The 19,086-nt window shown below is 39.8% G+C and overlaps 1 protein-coding gene across 2 annotated transcripts in view; it reads left to right on the top strand.

The window, feature by feature from the left end:
- The window catches only part of CCDC146 (coiled-coil domain containing 146), a 114,583-nt gene that overhangs the window by 60,300 nt on the left and 35,197 nt on the right, over window positions 1-19,086 (top strand). For both annotated transcript variants that reach the window (XM_042964970.1, XM_007083926.3), the window contains exons 3-4: window positions 13,816-13,898; window positions 17,061-17,270. In XM_042964970.1, coding sequence (XP_042820904.1) covers window positions 13,816-13,898; window positions 17,061-17,270 — 293 coding nt within the window. The remainder of the gene's footprint in view (window positions 1-13,815; window positions 13,899-17,060; window positions 17,271-19,086) is intronic.

Here is a 19,086-nt window from a genome sequence, read left to right on the forward strand (position 1 = left end):
GTAATAGCTATCCATCTGTTACCATTCAATTACAGTATTTCAGAAAATTTATAAGGTGACTAAGTGGTTCACATTAGTACATAAACTAAGAAGATTCTTAGGATCTAACCTTATGTTTAAATGTAACACTTTATGATATCTATTTAGTTATTAAAAAATTCTATTATCTTGCCCTTTAAAGAGTTTTTGTTAGGATTCAAATATTCATGTATTAGATTTTCTGCTTTGTTTATGCATTTGAATCTCTCTGGTACTTAAATTTGGCCCACTAATCTACTGAAGTTATTAATATCAACTATGGGCAGAGTAATCCATCCTCAGAGATAGAGCATGTTGAATTTAAGACTTGTCCTAGGTGGCAAGCTGTCAGGAGAAAATGTGTGACAAATGTTCTCTTCAAAGGTGCTCACTATTCCATTCCAACCTGTACACATGAAGGGTATGCCACATACGGTCAACCAATCCATAAATCTCCCACAGTCAATATCAGGTTTATGTCATCTTACCTTTACACACATGTGCACACATGCACAGACGCACGCACACACACACACACACACACAAACACCCTTCGGGCTGCTGGTATTCCTTCTAGACTTACTTCTTTATATTCTTGTGGTGATGCCCTTGATGATCATTTTAGCCCAATTCACACATGTATGTGGAGAGGGGAAGTTATATACTGAAATTTCCTTTTGTGGTATGTTCAACCCTTCAGGTCACACCCCCACTCTGCTAGATACTGACAGGTTCTTCAGACATGTACTATACAAGGTTCTTGGGGCACTAGAATGATCCCTGCCTTCAGAGAGCTTTTCATCTGGTGGACAGACATATGAGCAAGACTTCAACGCTGGCAAGATATGTACTCTAATTGAGGAATGTGTGAGATATAATGGCCTCACTTATTAAATATTTTTGTGCACTTCAGTGTCAGTTTATTCTAGATGCTCAGGATACATCAAGTAAACAAGGGGGTCAAAGATATTATGCCCTAACTTAAACATTTGTACAACACATAAAAAGGCTGACACCAGAGTATCGAGGATTGGCCCCTATTTTCATGGTTAATAATTTTAGTGGACAAAATTGAATTGCTTCTGCACACTAGCAACAAACAATTTAAAATTATATTGCAAAACAATTCCATTTACAATAGAACCAAAAAGAATAAAATACTTGGGGTAAATTTAATAAACATTAAATGGTTTGTCTAAATATCCTGCTATGATTTAAAGCCCCCTACCAGTGAATCAACAAGAGCAGAACTCACCTACGAGAGACTCATTTGAGACCTAAAGACACCTGCAGACTGAAAGCAAGGGGATGGAGAAATATTTATAATGCAAATGGATGTCCAAAGAAAGCAGGATCAGCAACACTTATATCAGATGAACTAGACTTTTTTGTTCTGGTATTGTTTTTATCCTGTTTTGGTATCAGGGTAATACTGGCCTCATTGAATGATTTTTTAATGTGTTCCCTCTTTTCCATTATTTGTAAGAATTTGATTGTCATTATTTTTTTTAATGTTTGATAGAAGTCACCAATAAAACCATGTGGTCTTGGGCTTTTATGTGCTGGAAGATTTTTGATTCCTAATTGAACTTTCACTCTTGTTACTGGTCTAAGAAGCTTTCCTACTTGTTGGATTCAAGACTTATGATTCAATCTTGGTAACCTGTGTGTTTTTGGAATTATCTGGGTTTTTTTTTTCTAAGTTATTTGATTTCTTAGTATATAATTGTTTACAGTGATCTATTATCACACTATGTATTTCTGTGGTATCTGTTTTTTCTTCCATTTCTCACTTTGGCTTTTGAGTCTTCTTTCTTTCCTGGTTTATGTAGTTAAAGCATTGGCAATTTTGTTTATTTTTTTGGAAAAACTGGTCATTGCTTTCAATGTTATGTTATTATTTATTCTGGTCTCTATTTCATTTATTTCTGATAGGTCTTTGTTATTTCCTTCCTCTACTAAATTTTAGCGAAGTTTTTTCTTTTTTTAGTTCCTGGTGGTATAATATTAAGTTGTTTATTTGAACTTTTTTTCTTAATACAAGCATTTATAGCATAAATTTCACTCTAACACTATGCTTTTGCTGCATCCCATAGATTTTGGAATATTGTGTTTTTCTTTTGTTTTGAGACATATTTTGATTTGCTCTTTGATTTCTTATTTGGCCCATTGCTGGTGTAGTAGTGTGTTGTTTAATATTTACATTGTAGATTTTCCAGCTTTGTTTTATTGCTAATCTTTAGTTTTGTAACATTGTGGTTGGAAAATATACCTGGTATGATTTCAGTTTTCTCAAATTTGTAATACTTGTTATATTTCTTTTTATGTGATTTAACCAGGGGATTCTTCTGTGCATACTTGAGGAGAATGTGTATTCTGTTTTTCTTGGATGAAATGTTTTATATGTATCTTTTAGCACCATGTGTTCTGAAGTATGCTTCAAGTAAAAAATGTTCTTGTTGGGAAAAAAAAAAAAAAAGGAAAAAAACAAGAGTGGAACTCAAACAACCCCATATTCTGCTCCCAAGTTTCCATCTTATGGTATCAATGGGGAAATTCAAGCTGCAACTTTGGGTTTTTGTTCTTTTTTAAAGAACACTTCTGCAATCAACAGTGAAAGGCTTTATTGTCCATCACAATCTGCCCGCTAGAAGGGGAAGTGGAGGGTGCTGCTGGTGCCGGTGGCTTCCTGGATGCGTCTACACTAAATAAATTGTTACTTATGAATACTGGCAAGAGCACTGTGGGGCAGAAGTATCTTCAAAACAGGAAGGCGGGCACCAGAAGTCCCAAGTTTCTTTGTTGTGGGGAGAGGTTATGTCCCTTACCTGTAACCTTACGGTCCAGAGCTGGGGATCCCTGGCCTGCAGCCAGCTGACGGGGTGGTGCTGTCAGCAGACCAGAGAAGGTCTGAAAGGTGGGTGACCACACCTACCCAGCAGCAGAGAGAGCAGCCAGGCCTGGGATCCAACCCACATTCGCAATGACAGACCCTTACAGCAGGGTCTGAGCAGCGGCTCTGGTCTGTGAACTACACAGTGAGATGAACAATTGACCAGCTGTGGACATGACCTTCATACATTCACAAATTTTGTGTGAGAAATACCCTGGCCTTTGAGGGCCCCAGCTTTGTTTCGGGATTCTCACTGCCTAAACCAACTCAAGATCTATAAAGGTGCACTAGAGGTGGGACCTCTGGGTGTGAAAGACTGAAAGCTGATTGGTCAGAATTGGCCAGCAACACAATCCTTTCTGGGGTTCATGCCACCCCTGCCCCCAATGCCTACTCCTCTGGTTCCTATTTTGTGATGTTCATCATTCACTGGTTTTAACCTGGCTCTTTTTCTTGACTCCAGTTATGTTCTGCCTCTCATGTCTCTGGCCCAGTTAGGTTCTTTGCTCTCAATCATTAGTTCACCCTTTGAAGCTCTTGAAGAGGCATCTGGGTTTTAATCTGGCTCATTTCCTGCCTCCCAGGCTCACAGCCACTCCAACCTGCTATCATTTCTCCTCATGATCTTTGGAAGAGAAGGGGAAAATTTTTAAACAAGGGAAAACTGTAATCGTAGTTTCAGGGGGACAAATGTGAGTGTTTTAAAGGAATGCCACCCTTTAGCATGTATGTGTTTAGGCCTGCTTTTTATTTATTTGGCTGCACATGTTATCTTAAAACTATTATAACTTAACTTTGAAGTCTTACATATAGCTAAGCAGTTGCAGTACTCATCCACAGTGTCCACTGCACTTAATGCCTTAACTCTTGGGAGGCCCTGTTTGCCACTTGTAGCCTCCCCCTCGCATTCCTATGATGGGCCACCAGAGGAGGAACAAGACAGCTGTGGGAGAACAGTCCCTGGCCTCTTTGCTCATCCTGTGCGCCCTGCCAGCCACGCAGAAGGGAGGAGAGAAGCTGTGGGTGAGGCAGCTGGTTTTGTACAGCACATTCTCTGCTCTTTCGAGTCTATGTTCAGGCCAAGTTACCTTGCTCTGTTCCTCTTTTATGCCCACCTTCTCTAATGGGGAGCTTGGAATGGAAGGAAGTGAATGAACAAGAGTTCTTCCAACTGCATCATTTGTTTTAAGGTAAGGTGAAATCAACAACAGTTTAGTGAACACTATCGAGCACTTACAAGATACCAAGCCATGTGCCAGGGCTCGAAGATGAATAAAGGGGTAGGGATTCCATCATCAAAGAGTACACAGCCTGGTGGGAAGAAACATGTTTAATCATTATTTCGTTAATAGTGTATAATGAGTACAATAGCAAATGCATCTAAAAAGACAGAAAAAGAATTCTGCCTGGCAGTGTCTCTGGTGGTGACCACTGAGATGTTTCAAAGGTAGAGTAAGAGCTCTCCAAGTGGACAAGAGAGAGAAGAAACTGAAGATAAGGGAATATAACATGCAAGGCGTGCTATGGTTGGGAACTGTATTCTTTTTCTACTGCTCTCTCAACCACAAACGCAGTGGCCTAAACAACACACATTTATTATCTTCTAATTCTGTAGGTCGAAGTCCAACACAGACCTCAGTGGACTAAAATCAAAGTTTAGGTGGGACCACATTCTTTTTGGGAGTCTCTCCTAGAATTTCTGGTTCTTTTCCTTTTCTAGTTTCTTGAGGCTACACAGAGTCCTTGTCCTATGACCCCCTTCCTCTGGCAGGTCAAGTCCTTCTCACACTTCCAAACTTTCCTCCTCATTCCATTTCATCTCCCTAAACCAGCCAGGAAAGTTCCTCTGGTTTTAAGGACTTTTAAGGACTCCTGTGAGTAGCTGCGGCCTGGCCAGATAATCCATAATAACCTCCGTATCTCAGGGTCCACACTCTTAATCACATCTGCAAGATCCCTTTTGCCCTGTAAGGTAAAATATCTCTAGAGATGTCCCAGTGATCAGGATGTGCACATCTTTGGGGGCGAAGGGGAAAGACATCATTCTGCCATTCACAGGAGATAACCCAGAACTGAAATGGTCACAGGAGATTTAGAAAGGGAGGAGATAGGTTTGGAGAGGGTGGCAACTGCCAGATAATGAAAGCCCTTGAACAGCATGTTAATGGACCTAGAGTTAATCCTGAAGGTGATGGGATCCTTTGAAGGGTTTAAAGCAAGGTGAAAACTGTGTTTTTAAATTGTGTTTTGCTGGCAGCATGGAGGACATATTCAAGGGAGAAAAGACTTGAAGTCAGAGGAAGTGGTTATCTATTGCCACATGCTCAGCAAAGAGTTACAGATTCTGTTTATTCTATAAAACTATCTGACAATATCTGGTTCAACAAAATCTATAGATAAGATGCCACATGATAATACATTTCTCTCTAAAAAAAAAATGGTCACAATACCTGAATGTCGATATTGTGTTAAGGAAACAATTTCATGTATTCCAGGTGTTAGACAAAGAAGACATTTATTATTCTTTCACCATAACTCCCATAGTCTTAACAAGGCCCTTGAACAAATCAAGTTCTAACTAGACCAGTAACAGCCTGTAGACTCCCCTGTTTGGGGACCATCAGCATGTAGGCGGTAGTTCACACTATGGGAATAAATAAGAGGCCCTGGGGAAAGTAAGTAATTTAAAAAGAGGAAAAGGATAAGGACCAAATCCCGGAGGACACCAACTTTGAAAGGGAGGACTGGAGAAGAAAACAGAAGAGTAAGAGAGAGAACCATGAGATGATATAGTACAGTAACTGGAAGAGGAGAGAGTTCCAGGAATGATAAGTCAATAGTAATAAATGGCATAAAATCATCAAGTAATCTAAGGACAGAGGAATGTCATTTGAATATAATAATTAAGAGGTCATTGGGGCTCCATTTCCAACTAAGATGGAGTAACAGGAACCAGATATACCCTCCTACCTTAAACAACTAAGATCAAATCAAATTAGATGAAATGATGGTTTTCAGACTTTGGACAACAAATAGCACAGGACAGTAATCTCTGAGGGGAGGGGGTAGGTAAATAAATTAAGAACTATCATCGCCCCATCTCACTACTCAGTGTTTCCAAGTAATGATAGCTTAGGGAGGGGGACCCCAAGCAGAACTAAGTAATCTTGCTGATTTGTGGAGACAGAGTTTGGGATTCATGGAGGCCAAGTTGGCTAAAATACATAGGTGAGGAGAGGGCAGAGTTTCACAGAGAGGAAGCTCCAGAGAACTGCAGAGGAATATTGGTCAGTGCGTGCTTGTAAGGATACTGCTGAGGCTGGAGAAAGAACTCCCAGAGAAGAGGTGTTGAACCATACCTGGAACTCACATAGAGCCAAATCAGGACAGAAAGACCTCCTGACATATGGGCACTGATTCGGTAGTGGGGCCAAATTAGCCTTAAACAAAAGATCATTCTGAACTTCCTTAACAAAGATTACAAGTAAGCCTTGAAAGGATCAAACTGTTTCCAAGTAACTCAACTGTGACTCACAATGCCCAAAAATATTTAAAGGAATATAAAAAAAATCCATTTCCCAAAAGCGTAAAATTCACAATGTCCGGCACGCAAAGAAGCAGGAAAATATGACCTATAATGACAGGAAAAATCAAACAATGGAGTAGACACGGAAATAGAATTAATTGACAAGGCCATCAGAACAGATATTATACATATTTTAATACTGGGGAAAAGGTGGAAGGAAGCATAAACATAATGCGAGAAGAGAAAGTTATAAAAAGACTTGAATTAAACTTCTAAAGATGAAACACATAGTATCTGAGATGAAAAATTCACTGGATGGGATTAATAGCAGATTGGACACTAAAGAAAAAAAGATTGGTAGGTTTCGGTAACAATCGACACTATTCAAAATGAAACAAAGAAAAAGGAGTATAAGATAAAAAAGAGAACATCAGTGATCTGTGGACATCAAGTGGCCAAATATATGAATATTTAATCACAGAAGGAAGGAGAGGGGGACAGAAAAAATATTTGAAAAACCAACATCTAAAATTTTTCTAAATTTCATGAAAACTATAAGCTCACAGATCCAAAATTGTGAACAAATCTCAGGCCAAACAAAACCACATCAAGATATATCATAAACAAATTACTGGAAAACAGTGGTTAAGAGAAAAATATCAAAATCTGCCAGAGAAATTAGTCATCCATCCATTTATTAGTTTGGTTAAGTGCTGGCAAGCCGGTGACTACAACTCCCTGAGTGCCCGGAAGGTAAGGGGGTGGAGACACAGAACAGAGACTCCTCTCCTGAAGAAAGCTGAAGTGAGAGTGAAAGAGAGAGAGAAAGGAGCACAGCATCCAGCGTAGATTTTGTGTTGTTAGGGGTTTTGTGTGTGTGTGTGTGTGTGTGTTTTGTGGTTTTTTGGTTTTTTTTTTAGAGACAGAGAGAGCGGGGAGAGAGGCAGATGGGGAAAGGGAAGGGGAGAGAGAGAGACAAAGAGAGAATCTTAAGCAGGTTCCATGCTCGGTCCAGAGCCCTATGTGAAGCTCGATCCCAGAACCCTGGGATTCATGATCTGAGCCGAAATCAAGAGTCTGAGGCTCAACTGACTGAACTACCCTGGCACCCCTGTGTTGTTTGTTTTTTAAATGAGAAAGACATTCATAGGTTGAGGATAATGTCAATAATGATAATAATAAAATTACTGCCATTGATTAAGCCCTTGGTCCTAGATACTACACCAAATACCTCATATGTAATTATTAATGTAGTTCTCACTATGGACTTATGAAATGGGGACTACTTCTGTCTTCTTGTCTTTTACAAACTATAAAAACTGAAGCACAGCTTGATTAAATATTACTCCAAGTTACAAGGTCAAAAAGTAATAGAGCTGAACAAAACAAAGACAGAAAAAAAGAGACAAACAAAAACACAGACTCAAATAAGAGAACTGATAGTTACCAGAGGGAACCAGGGGAATGGGGGAAATAAATGACAGAATAAGAACACTAATGATGAGCACTGAGTAATATTTAGGATTGCTGAGTCGCCATATTGTACACCTGAATATAATAGAACTTATACTGGAATTTAATTATACTGGAATTAAAAAAAAGTGGTAGAGCTGGAATTCAAATCAAAGTCCACTTGTGATGTACTTGACTACAATACTACGCTGAGCCAGTTAAGTGGGAGAAATAGAGATTATAAAGGAGAGGGAGGTATAACTGTTGCTTTAATGCCTAGGAAGAAATAGGAGAGTATATATTTGAAAACACAGATGGATAGGCTTGCCTTAACCAAGAGGAAAAGAAGACTTCATTTTTGAAATTTGGGGGAAGAAGTTAAGGGTGGCTGCGGCTATAAATAAATAGATCTTTTGATGTAGATGAGTTCAGGTGGCCTAATTTTGTTTGGTGAATGAGTTACCTATAAGGGAAAGCTGACGCTTGATATAACAACCAAGGCGGAAAGTCAAACAAAAGGAGTAAGGAAGCATTGTTGAGAGTTCAACTGCATTTGGAAACTGCTTCAAATGGCTAGATTGTTTATTTCTAGTAGAGAAAGGGAGCAGGTGAGTGGCAGATAAGGATCCTAAGGATATTTATGCTTTCAAGTTTATGCTACCCTGACAAAGCCAACTATTCATGAGGATAAGATCAAACCAATAAATAGGTAATGTCAAAGAGGCAACAAGAATATAGTAGGTTAAAAACCATGGTCACTGTGGTTGCCCTGTAGACGCCCACACAAACACCTAATTGTTTCCTCATGCTGACCCCCTTCCAGATCAGTTCACTTGGTGAAAGTTCTTACTTTCCTTGGAATGTCTTAGAATTTCCATTTTTGAAATTTTTTCCATATCATTACATGCTATCCATGAATCATGAACTCTTGTTAAACTTTCAGCTCTAGAGTAAATGTTTCCTTCCAGTCTCAATTACCAACAAGGCAATTCAGTAACACAAGTACCTATTGTGCAATCATATTTATGAACTTAATGACATACTATCTAACCTTTCCTTATGTATACTCTTTGACAATTTGAATTGGGTCTTATGCACTATTTCTTAGATCCTGCATTTTTAAAACATGACAAACTTGTTTTCTGTGCCCATTTGTATCATGCAGTGTGAAAATGCAACTATTTTTTCCATGTTTATAAGTGAAACATTTCATCTATTAGAATTAAGTCTCAAGTTTCCAACCAGAGATAGACCTGCTTAAGGAGACAGCTTACAATTTCACAGAAAGTCACTGTTTGATGAGTATTACATCTAGATTATGAATTTTATTTTTAAGGAGGCTAAAATCCATTCTTTACAGTTTGGTCTTTTTCTTTTGAAGACAGATTTGTTTTTAGGAGAGTAGACCAAATAAAAGATAGCTTATTAATCCTTTTTCTAAATGTCTGTGACTTAACTTTTTCCAATTTATATAGAAACTATAAAAACATATCATATGTTTTGCCCTGCCAGCTTTCTTGACAGATTTGTAGGCATCAAAGGCAGTATGGCTTCTGGAGTGTTGGAAACAAGTAGGAAAGGAAACCTCTCTAGCCGTCCTGCTTTTTCTGTGGCCATAAAACCCACCAACACGCACCCTTGGCCACCTACCACCAGGCTTCCATTAACTGGTATTTTAGAAGAGACTTAACTTAGGGAAAACACAGCTGAGTTTTCACTACCTTTGACCTAGAATCTGTCTGTATATGCCAGTTGGATCTGATCACGGCACACTTTAGTTTGAAATTTTGCTCTGAATCTCTATTGTTTACAGCAATAGTTTTCAAGCATGTTTTAATAACCTCTTATTATTAAAAGCAATACATATGTGTTGGAGAAAATTAGAAGATACAGATAAGCAAACATAAAAAGACAAAAACCATACATTCTTACTGACCAAAGAACATCATTTAACATATTAGTTCTTATTCTTCTACCTTATTGATATTCGCTATTTGATGAACTATCATTACAGTCTCCTTTAATTCTTTAAATGTGGTTTCCTTTCATTGTTGGGACATATTTATAATAGCTGCTTTGAAGTCTTGGTTAAGTCCAACACCTGCTACCCACCAAAAGAGTTTTTGCCGTTTTCCCCCCTATTTCTTTGAAGGGCTCATAGTTTTTTGTTGATAATTGGACATTTTAGATAATATATTGTAACAACTCTGGTTTCTGAATCTTCCCAGGCTTCTTGTTGTTGCTGTTACGTTTTTGTTAGCATTGTTCATTTGTTTATTTGTTTAGTGACTTGGCTGGACTAATTCTGTGAAGTGTATCTCCCCCGAAGTGTGCAGTCTCTGATGTCTCTGATGTAGATATTCTTGCCTTTCTATTTTTAACCTTGCCCCACCCACCTGAATAGGTCTTTAACAATAGGAAGGTGGGGGAGATGGGCTCTTTACTGGCTGCCAAGCCTGCCTGGAATAGTTCTTCCACAACATGGACCTCAGGGCAATGGAGGCAGTTCATGGTTCATGTGCTACAGTCTCCCACCGTTCTTACTGAGTTTCAGATTTTATTAAATACATACATCTAAAGTTTTTGCATGCCCTTAGGTCAGTTTCCAGGGACTTTAAATGGCTGTGTTAGATAATTCTGGTGAGTTTAATTAATGTTTCTTTGAGGTAGAAGATTCATCAAGCTCTTCAAGTGACCATTCTGGAAGTTCCATCCCTTGGAAGTGGTCTGTAATTTGTAATTTTACTTATTTGCTTTAACTTACAATGTCAAGGAAATGATCGCAAAATACCAAATGCAGTTATTTACTAACAATAAAACTACTGAGCATAGTGTAAGTGTTATATGGTTTCTTTTGTGTCTATCTTCTCAAACTGTGAGCTACTTTAGGACAGGACCCCTGTCATATTTACTTCTGCTTCCATCATGCAGGACCATGGGTGAGACAAAAAATCTTTTCAGCTTGAAAACAAAACTATAAATACTCTATTTGTTTCTAAACAAAGGAGTCCATAATTACCAATGGCTTACCTAGTTGACTAATTACAAGACTGGTCCCCACATGGTCTTCATATCACACACATACACATGCAAACACACATTCACACACTTAACCTTTTCATAACTTTTTTCCCAGTAATTTTTCTCTTTTAAGAGTGTCCTGATGCGAAGTTGTTTTTTTTTTTTTTTTTAACATATTAGACCTTGAAGGCACAGTACCTATGTCCTATACTGTTTTTAGGAACCAATGAAAATGCTTGCGATCTGAAGTAAATTACATATTAGCTCAAAAGTACAGAAAGAAAACTGAAAAACCAGAATGTGTTTAATTAAATATCTATAAAATGTAACATTAGGTCAACCTACCAACAGCAACTCAACACTTAAAAAGTTACATGTAAATTATATTTAAGGCGGCATATGAATACATTTTAAGATATTTGATATAGCGAGAAGTAGAACCTTCTCACAGGGCTTAAAAATCTTGTTTACCCAGGATGGAGCTTCCTCAGAAAGTTAAAAATGGAACCACCCTGGATCCAGCAGTTGCACTATTAGGTATTTACCTAAAGGATACAAAATTACAAATTCAAAGAGACACATGCACCCCGATGTTTACAGCAGCCCTATTGACAATAGCCAAATTATGCAAAGAGCCTAAATGTCCATCAACTGGTGAATGGATAAAGGAGACATGATGTATATATACACACGTACATACCGTGGAATGTTACTCAGCCATAAAAAATGAAATCTTACCATTTGCACCAATGTGGAAGGAGCTAGAAAGTATTATGCTAAGCAAAATAAGTCAGTCAGAGAAAGACAAATACCATATGATTTCATTCATATGTGGAATTTAAGAAACAAAGCAAATGAACAAAGGGAAAAGAGAGACAGGAAAACCAAGAAACAGACTCTCAACTACAGAGAACAAACTGATGGTCACCAGAGGGGGATAAGTTTGAAAGGTGATGGGGATTAAGAAGGGCACTTGTGTTGAGCACAGGGTGTTGTATGGAAGTGTTGAATCACTAAATTGTACACCTGAAATTAATATTACACTGTATGTTAACTAACTAGAATTTAAATAAAAACTTTAAAAAATCTTGTTTACATATCTACCCATATACAGAAAATGAGGGTTGTGAGGATTGGAACCCAGGTCTGGTACCAGCTTGTAGGTGACTCTCAAAAGATCCCAAACACTTTCACAAAAGGGTTTCGTAGTGGATTTAACACTGTTTTTTCTACCCTGATTTGGGTAGAGAGACCATGAAACCTTACTGTGGAGACTCAGACCATCACATTTTATCAGCCACACTCATTCACTCATGCAGCACATGTTTGCCAAGTACCTGCACCAGGTCTGGGGTTCTGCTGGCTTGAGGATACGGTGAAGAACAGAGTAGCCCAGACCCTTTCTTCATGGTGCTTATACATGAGTTGGGGAGTAACATTTCTTTAGTCACATTTCTTTATTACTGCAGATTGTAATATGGCATCTGTTATTAAGTACAGCATTCTTTTGGGGTGAGTGGTGTGTGTATCTATCTTAATTTAGAAGTCAGAGAATGCCTGATTACAGATTGATATTTAAGCTGAGGTATGAAGAAAGAATAGGGGTGAAGTCAAGGAAAAGTGAGGAATGACCAGCACAGAGACTCTGGGGAAGGAAAGAGACTCGTGCATTTACAGAAATAAAAGGCAGGCAGTGTGGCTGGAGCACTAAGAGCTTGAGAAGCAGGTTGGAAAAGAAGACTGGAAAGCAGCAGGGTCACGCAGCACCTCAGGGGTCACACCCAGGGTCTTGAATTCTATTCCACTTGAGTTCTGAACACCCAGCATAGCAAAACCTCGTTTGATTTTTTAAAAGCTCTCCCTGAAAGTAGACAGACAAGGGCCTTGAGTGGACACAGGGAAGGCTAGGGGGACAGTGGAGGTTTCGTTATTGTGGGATGTCATTTAGACTAGCCAGGGATGTCACAGAGAAAGGAGAGGGAAACAGATGGATTCAGGAGATATTTTGGAGGTAAGAACCACAGGGCATTGATAAACACAAATCTTTCCTTTAGCTCCATTTTTTGATACTGTGTCAGTAGCAGCTCAGGTAAAGTCAAACCTAACACAAATGCTCACTGCATTATGGTAAAACTTCAGTGTTTTGTGTTGCACTGTGATGTCTATTACTACTTATCATCTAGTTCTGAGAGTAAAAGTTCTTTTACCCAAAATGAAAAAGAAACAAATAATAGCACTTTACATACCAAACAAACTCTCATGTTTCTTCGACAGTAGAGGCAGAGAGATTGTGGTATAGGGGAGTGGTCGTGGATTTTTAGAGCTGGACCACTTGGGTTTACATCCTGACACACCACCTTTAACTAGCTCTGTAACTTTGCCACAAATCACTTAACTTTCCAAACCTTAGTTTAAAATGGCGATTCATCCCTACTTCACAAAATATCTTTGAAATAACTGAAATATAACACTTGCTTGTAATAGACGCTCAGCTATTACTAATAAATAAGTAATTTATTAGTTCTCTCAACTTACAAATTGTTGTAAGTTTTTAACTTAACATCTATACTATTCAGGCTGTTTGCTAAAACTAGAAATATGTTTTCTTAGAATTGGAAGAACTTAACTCAATTCCTTCCCTCAATTTACAGATGGAGAAATCATAGTCTAGAGAGGTAAGAGCCTTGCTCAGGAATGTAGAGCTTACTGGAGGCAGAATAGAACTAGAATTATTTTCTCCAAACACCCAGCATTTTTGTAATATACCATCCTGTCTGGTGTGTTTCCTCTCTAATGTCGACTGGAAAGATCTTATAAGATATCCATATATCCATTTTATCTCTGCTTTAAGCATAAGGAGTGTGATGGCTAATGGCTAATCGTGGTCTTGTGTTCTCTTTGTTAGTTACATGCTATGGGAAAACTTCCTGGAACCAGAATGGCAGAGTTAAAAGCGAAGTACACCTTGCTACATGATACCGTGATAAGGTATGCTATTTGCGGACGTGGAGACATCTTTTATCATATTTATATTTCTTTTTTTGTGATGGGATCTATCTTGTTTTTTATTCTCCCAAAAGCAGGCCTTGAGGCAAAGATTTGAGTTCAAGTAGTTTGAGAAGTGATACCGGAAATTATCGTGGGAGAATGGGGAAGTGAGATGGGGAAGAGAGGAATCCGGCCAGGGTGTGTTAATGTGCAGGTTAACACTGTGGCCAACTGGTGCTCAGTCTCACTGAGGACCCTCTGAGTGTGTAGAACACACCTCGGAACTCTCCCACCGAAGGGTAAGGAAACTGGGATATTTGTCCACTAATTTCCATCCATCGTTGATCAAAGATTACTCCTAGGGAGAGGAGCCCCCCGCACTTCTGGCATGCCTTTTGAGAAGCCAAGTAAGTTGCTATGGCTAGACAAAGCTCTCAGGCAGAGGCACACAGGTCTGTCGGGATGTACGGTAACTGTCCACCAAAGGTACAGGTGACCCCAGAGTGGGCCAAGGGGATTTGGTGGGGCACTGACATTATCTACTACAGGACACTCCTACAGTGTTCCGTGCTCCCCACCTCCCTTCACGCACTAGCACAACCCCAGGCTACATTTGCTGAGGCTTCAGTTTTCTCACCTCTTCCTTCTACCCTAGGCTACTCTCCTAATCTTAGTCACAATCAACAGCATGTAAGAATATGCTTCCACAGGACAATTCCACAAAGTTTCCTAAGCACCTGCTATCAGCCAGTGGGAATCAAGAGGGAAGGAGAGTGAAGAAAGAAGGGAAATCCTGTTCTGCTGCTACTCCTTACTACTCCCCAGCCTCGTTCTTCCTTTTCTCCATAACCTCCTGCCTCATAACCTGGCATAGGGTCTTCATCAAAAGCCAAGGAGACGCAGCAATGGATAGAAACTCCCTCTTGTCATTCCCCATCCATCCTGTCCCCCAATCTGCAAACATTAGCTCTACTTCTTTTCCTGCCCAAAGTCATTTGACTACTTTCAGGAAGGGAGCATGAGGGAAAAGTGAAGCAGCAGGAGAAGAGCAGAGCTCCATCTCTATGCACCCTTCACTTTCACTCCATCCAGGTTCCTAACAACCCCCCAGCTCTGGCTTCTCCTCCTCCTCCTCCTCCTCTGTGCCAGCCTCAAGCTAACTCTTCACCCTTATCCTGTCATTTCCCACAATTGGCCCCGACTGGCAGTGTAGACACATAATTCTCAAGATACACGAACTTGGAGGATTTAGATGGAAAGTCTGGGTAATCTTTTTCAACATACTTCACACTGCTTAAGTGGGGGGGAAAAATCCATGCAGTTCTTAGAACATCCCTTCAAGACTCTTTGCCAATACGAGTCCTACAGCAACACTTCTCACCCTCCAGATAGCTCTAGTCTAGAGCCCAGCCCAGAGAGCCTTGTGGGGTGCTGATTCAGCTTCCTCCTTGCCCGGGCCCCAGTGACAGACGGCCATGTAGGACCAAGACTATGGCCTTGGTTATTTCTTCCTAGTTCCAGGTTGTGTTGCAAAACCATTACTTCCCTTCTGCTACCCACATTTTACCTCCTCTTGACCCTTTAGTTCCCTCTCTTGTGATTACAAACACCCACCACCCTCTCCCACTCCTCCCGCCTGGGGGGCGAGAAAAGCACGAAGACACCAACTCTCCACTCTTGCTGCTGGGGCTGTGACAGGGCATATAGAGCCTGGAAATGCTGAACTGAAGCTGAATGAATTTTGCATAGGAACCACGTTATAAAAGTTGTTCAGTTCTCTTATGCTGGCGCATAGTCTAAGTCCATGTAGGCGAATTACCATTTGTGTTCTGGCTGGAACCCTAACCACCTTGTCCACTTTCTTTCTGGGGGAAATCAGGCACCGTGGCACAAGCCAACAACCATTCACAATTCCACAGTTGAAGATCAGGCCACTTTGGATTTACCAAGTATATTAACATGCAAGGAAACCAAATTGTAAGAAAAAACTCCAACTTCTGTTAACAGAAATCATATGTGTTATCACCATAGCTGTGTTGGTATTTGGTACCTAACATAGTGCCTGGGGCATAGTATGTCCCAGTAAATGTCTCACTGGATGTTATTGAGCAAATGACGTATTAACACTAGGGGAAATGGGTGGAGCAGACAACTTCAGTTGAGACAGCCTTTGTCAAGTCATTGGGCATCTCTGCAAATGAGGAGAAACCTGAAGATTTCTCCCGGCAAGGGTCCTTGCTGGGGTGTGCACCAAAGAGGCGTGCTGACTTTAAAACCGGAAATGGCACCAGCCCTGTCTTGCTTCCAAACAGGAGAGGTAGCTAATGTGAGGCAGTTGGGTTTTTGGGAAACGTGAATCAAGTCTGCTGGTAAGGCTACAGCTGGGGCTAGCTTGCAGCACAGATGAATGAGTTTTAGAAGCTTTCACCAAGCCCAATTTCTGTGTCCATTCAAATCTGCTTCTTGCCAGATATTTAACCTTTTTTCCTATATAGCAACAAGACCTAGATAGGGGATCCCCCTCAACTGTGACATTTAAATCTGGCTCTAGCCAGACATTGAAGATAGGATCAGAAACCTGTAAGGGAGTTTATGTCCATAATTTTATAGGAAAATTTTTCTTCCCAGTTTCTTAGTAAAGTGTCATTAGAAAACTTTATTGTTTCTTAGTTCATTAAGGAGGAAAAAATTTCCCTACAGTCAGGTCAGGAGAATTCAAGAATTAGAGCCAGCATTGCTGAGGCAGTTAAAAGGAGGACCCACTCTCTTATTATCAACCCCACCCCCACCCCCTGCCAGTCCGGGAAGTCATGATTGTTCTTCAAAGCCCAATAAAAATACCATATTCCCATCCAACTCAGTGCTTTCTCTGTCTCTCCCACCATTTTGATCTACACGATAGTGGTAGTACTTGTCAGCTGGTACTCCAGCTTCCTATTCCATCTGTTCCCCTTCCTAGATTGTAAGTTCCATTCACCTCTAGTACCTACTGTAATACTTGGCACAAACTTATCACTGAATTGAATTGTACTGAGGAACGGAAGGAACCAGGAGCTGTGTGGACACGCTCCCTCCTCTCCTTGCTAGATCTCTACAGAAGTTCCTATGGATGTTAAAAGTACACCTTTCTCATTATTTCAATCTCTGTTTCATGGCTCCCAGCACACAGGAGTCAGAGGTCCAGCTGCTCCAAGATGCCAAACGTTTCACCAAGCAAATACAACAGCAGCAATTTCACCTGCAGCAAGCTGATAATTTTCCTGAGGCATTCACCACTGAGGTCTCTAAAATGAGAGAACAACTTCTCAAGTATCAAAATGAATATAATGCAGTGAAGGAAAGAGAGTTCCATAATCAGTACAGATTAAATAGGTAAGTGTACAATTCTCTCAAGCACACTGAAGATACGCTTGAGGAAAGCTCTTTCCACATAAATAAAATGATAAAAATTAAACTAAATTAGGAAGGAACTTTAGGCACACTGAGTGTAAGATGGCAATGTTAAGATGACTACAAGCCTAGCTCTTTCCTTGATTGCCTAGAACGGGCCATCCCTGAACAAGAAAGTAACACAACTTATAGAGAAAGGCTCAAGTGACAGGGAGACGTGTTCATGGAGGAGATCTCTACTGTGTTTTCTTGTGTCCGGAAAGTCATAAGCTTTGGAAGTTGCAGCCAAAGAGCACACTACATGGAACAAAGACCTGGCACACACTCTCGCCCTCTCTGGCCCTGATGGTAGCCCAGTATCATTTCGGCAGGACCAGACCACACGGCTGCACAGTGGACGCCCAACATGTACTTTGCAGACAAACCTGTGTGAGCTGAGGGTCACATCTAGCTCACTATATTTTTCTAATACACGAACACAGACCACTTGTTCAACCTTGTTCTCCTGAACTATCCCTCAGGATCAAGAAAGACAGTAATATCCTTTTGGAAGACACATTTACCTATCCAGATCTAGAGTATGTCATTCAGTGAACTAACGTAGAAAGGTACTGCTAGAAAGGCAAATAGTATTTCCATAATCTCTAATGTTCTTCCTGTGGAGGGAGTAGCAAGTCAGTGGAAGAGTTTGTTCAGCAAATCACACTATTTAGATTGAATTTCAAAATGAGTACAGTCCACGCTTTGTGCTGTGGTATGCTGGATGCTGTGCCTGGGCACTGAAGAGAAAGCCAAATAATCGCTCCTAGGATTTGTTACCTTTTAAGGTGGCAGAACTTTCCTCTGGCTAATTTTAAGAATCTCAGTAGATCTCCGACAGAGCGAATATAATTCATTGCTACCGAGAGTTAAGCAAATTATTTAAGTGACTTTCTGAGGACTCTGTAAGCCCTGGGTTTTGAAATCTTCTCTTTGGGTCCTATCTTTTCAACTGGGGGGCTGAAGAAGGCTAGTTTCATCAGGAGAATTACATTCAGGGCAAAAAAAAAAATCTGAGTTCTCTTTTGTCTTTCAATCTAAACTTGTTTCAGGCTCACACTGAGATCTATAAAAAGAAAGGCTAGCTATTTCTGTGCTCTGTAAGCACTCTTTCAGTTGAGAAAATAATGAAATTAAAACAATTGGTGGTTGTTCATTAGTATTGAAGATAAGAATGCTTGACATTTCCATGAAAGGGTAAAGGGAACATAAGTCAGTTGATATTTAAATTGTTTAAAATTTCCAAGTATTCCTGCCAAGGAAAAAACCCAGCAACAACCAGAACTCTTGCCTTTTAGGTATAGACAGGCAAATTGTTCACTGAGTTGCCTGGGATAGGGAGGGAACTGTACATAGTGACCTACAGTGAACAAGAATATTCAGGACTCACATTTGCAGAAATGTTTAGCGTGTATTGTTTTCGGATTTGCAACACATAATACTTTGAGCTCGAGCAGACTTCCTCACATCTCAAGTATTAACAAACTTATTTTCATAAAAATAATGGTGATTCCCAAAGGAATACCAGGAAAGAATTATATAGGCTGCGTATTTCCTTGGCTTTAACATATTTCATATCACACTGTATAGAAACAAATTCACTCAACACTCTCTCCCCAGGAAAAAAGTAGATATTTTCATCCCCACCTAAAAATAAAGAAACTAAGCCAGTGAGAGAAAACCATTCATTCAAATACACAGATGATATTTTTCAGATCAGTACAACAAACTCATTTTATTCAGGGTCTAAATAATAGAA

The sequence above is a fragment of the Panthera tigris genome, chromosome A2, assembly GCF_018350195.1.
Source record: "Panthera tigris isolate Pti1 chromosome A2, P.tigris_Pti1_mat1.1, whole genome shotgun sequence".
NCBI classification, from domain to species: domain Eukaryota; kingdom Metazoa; phylum Chordata; class Mammalia; order Carnivora; family Felidae; genus Panthera; species Panthera tigris.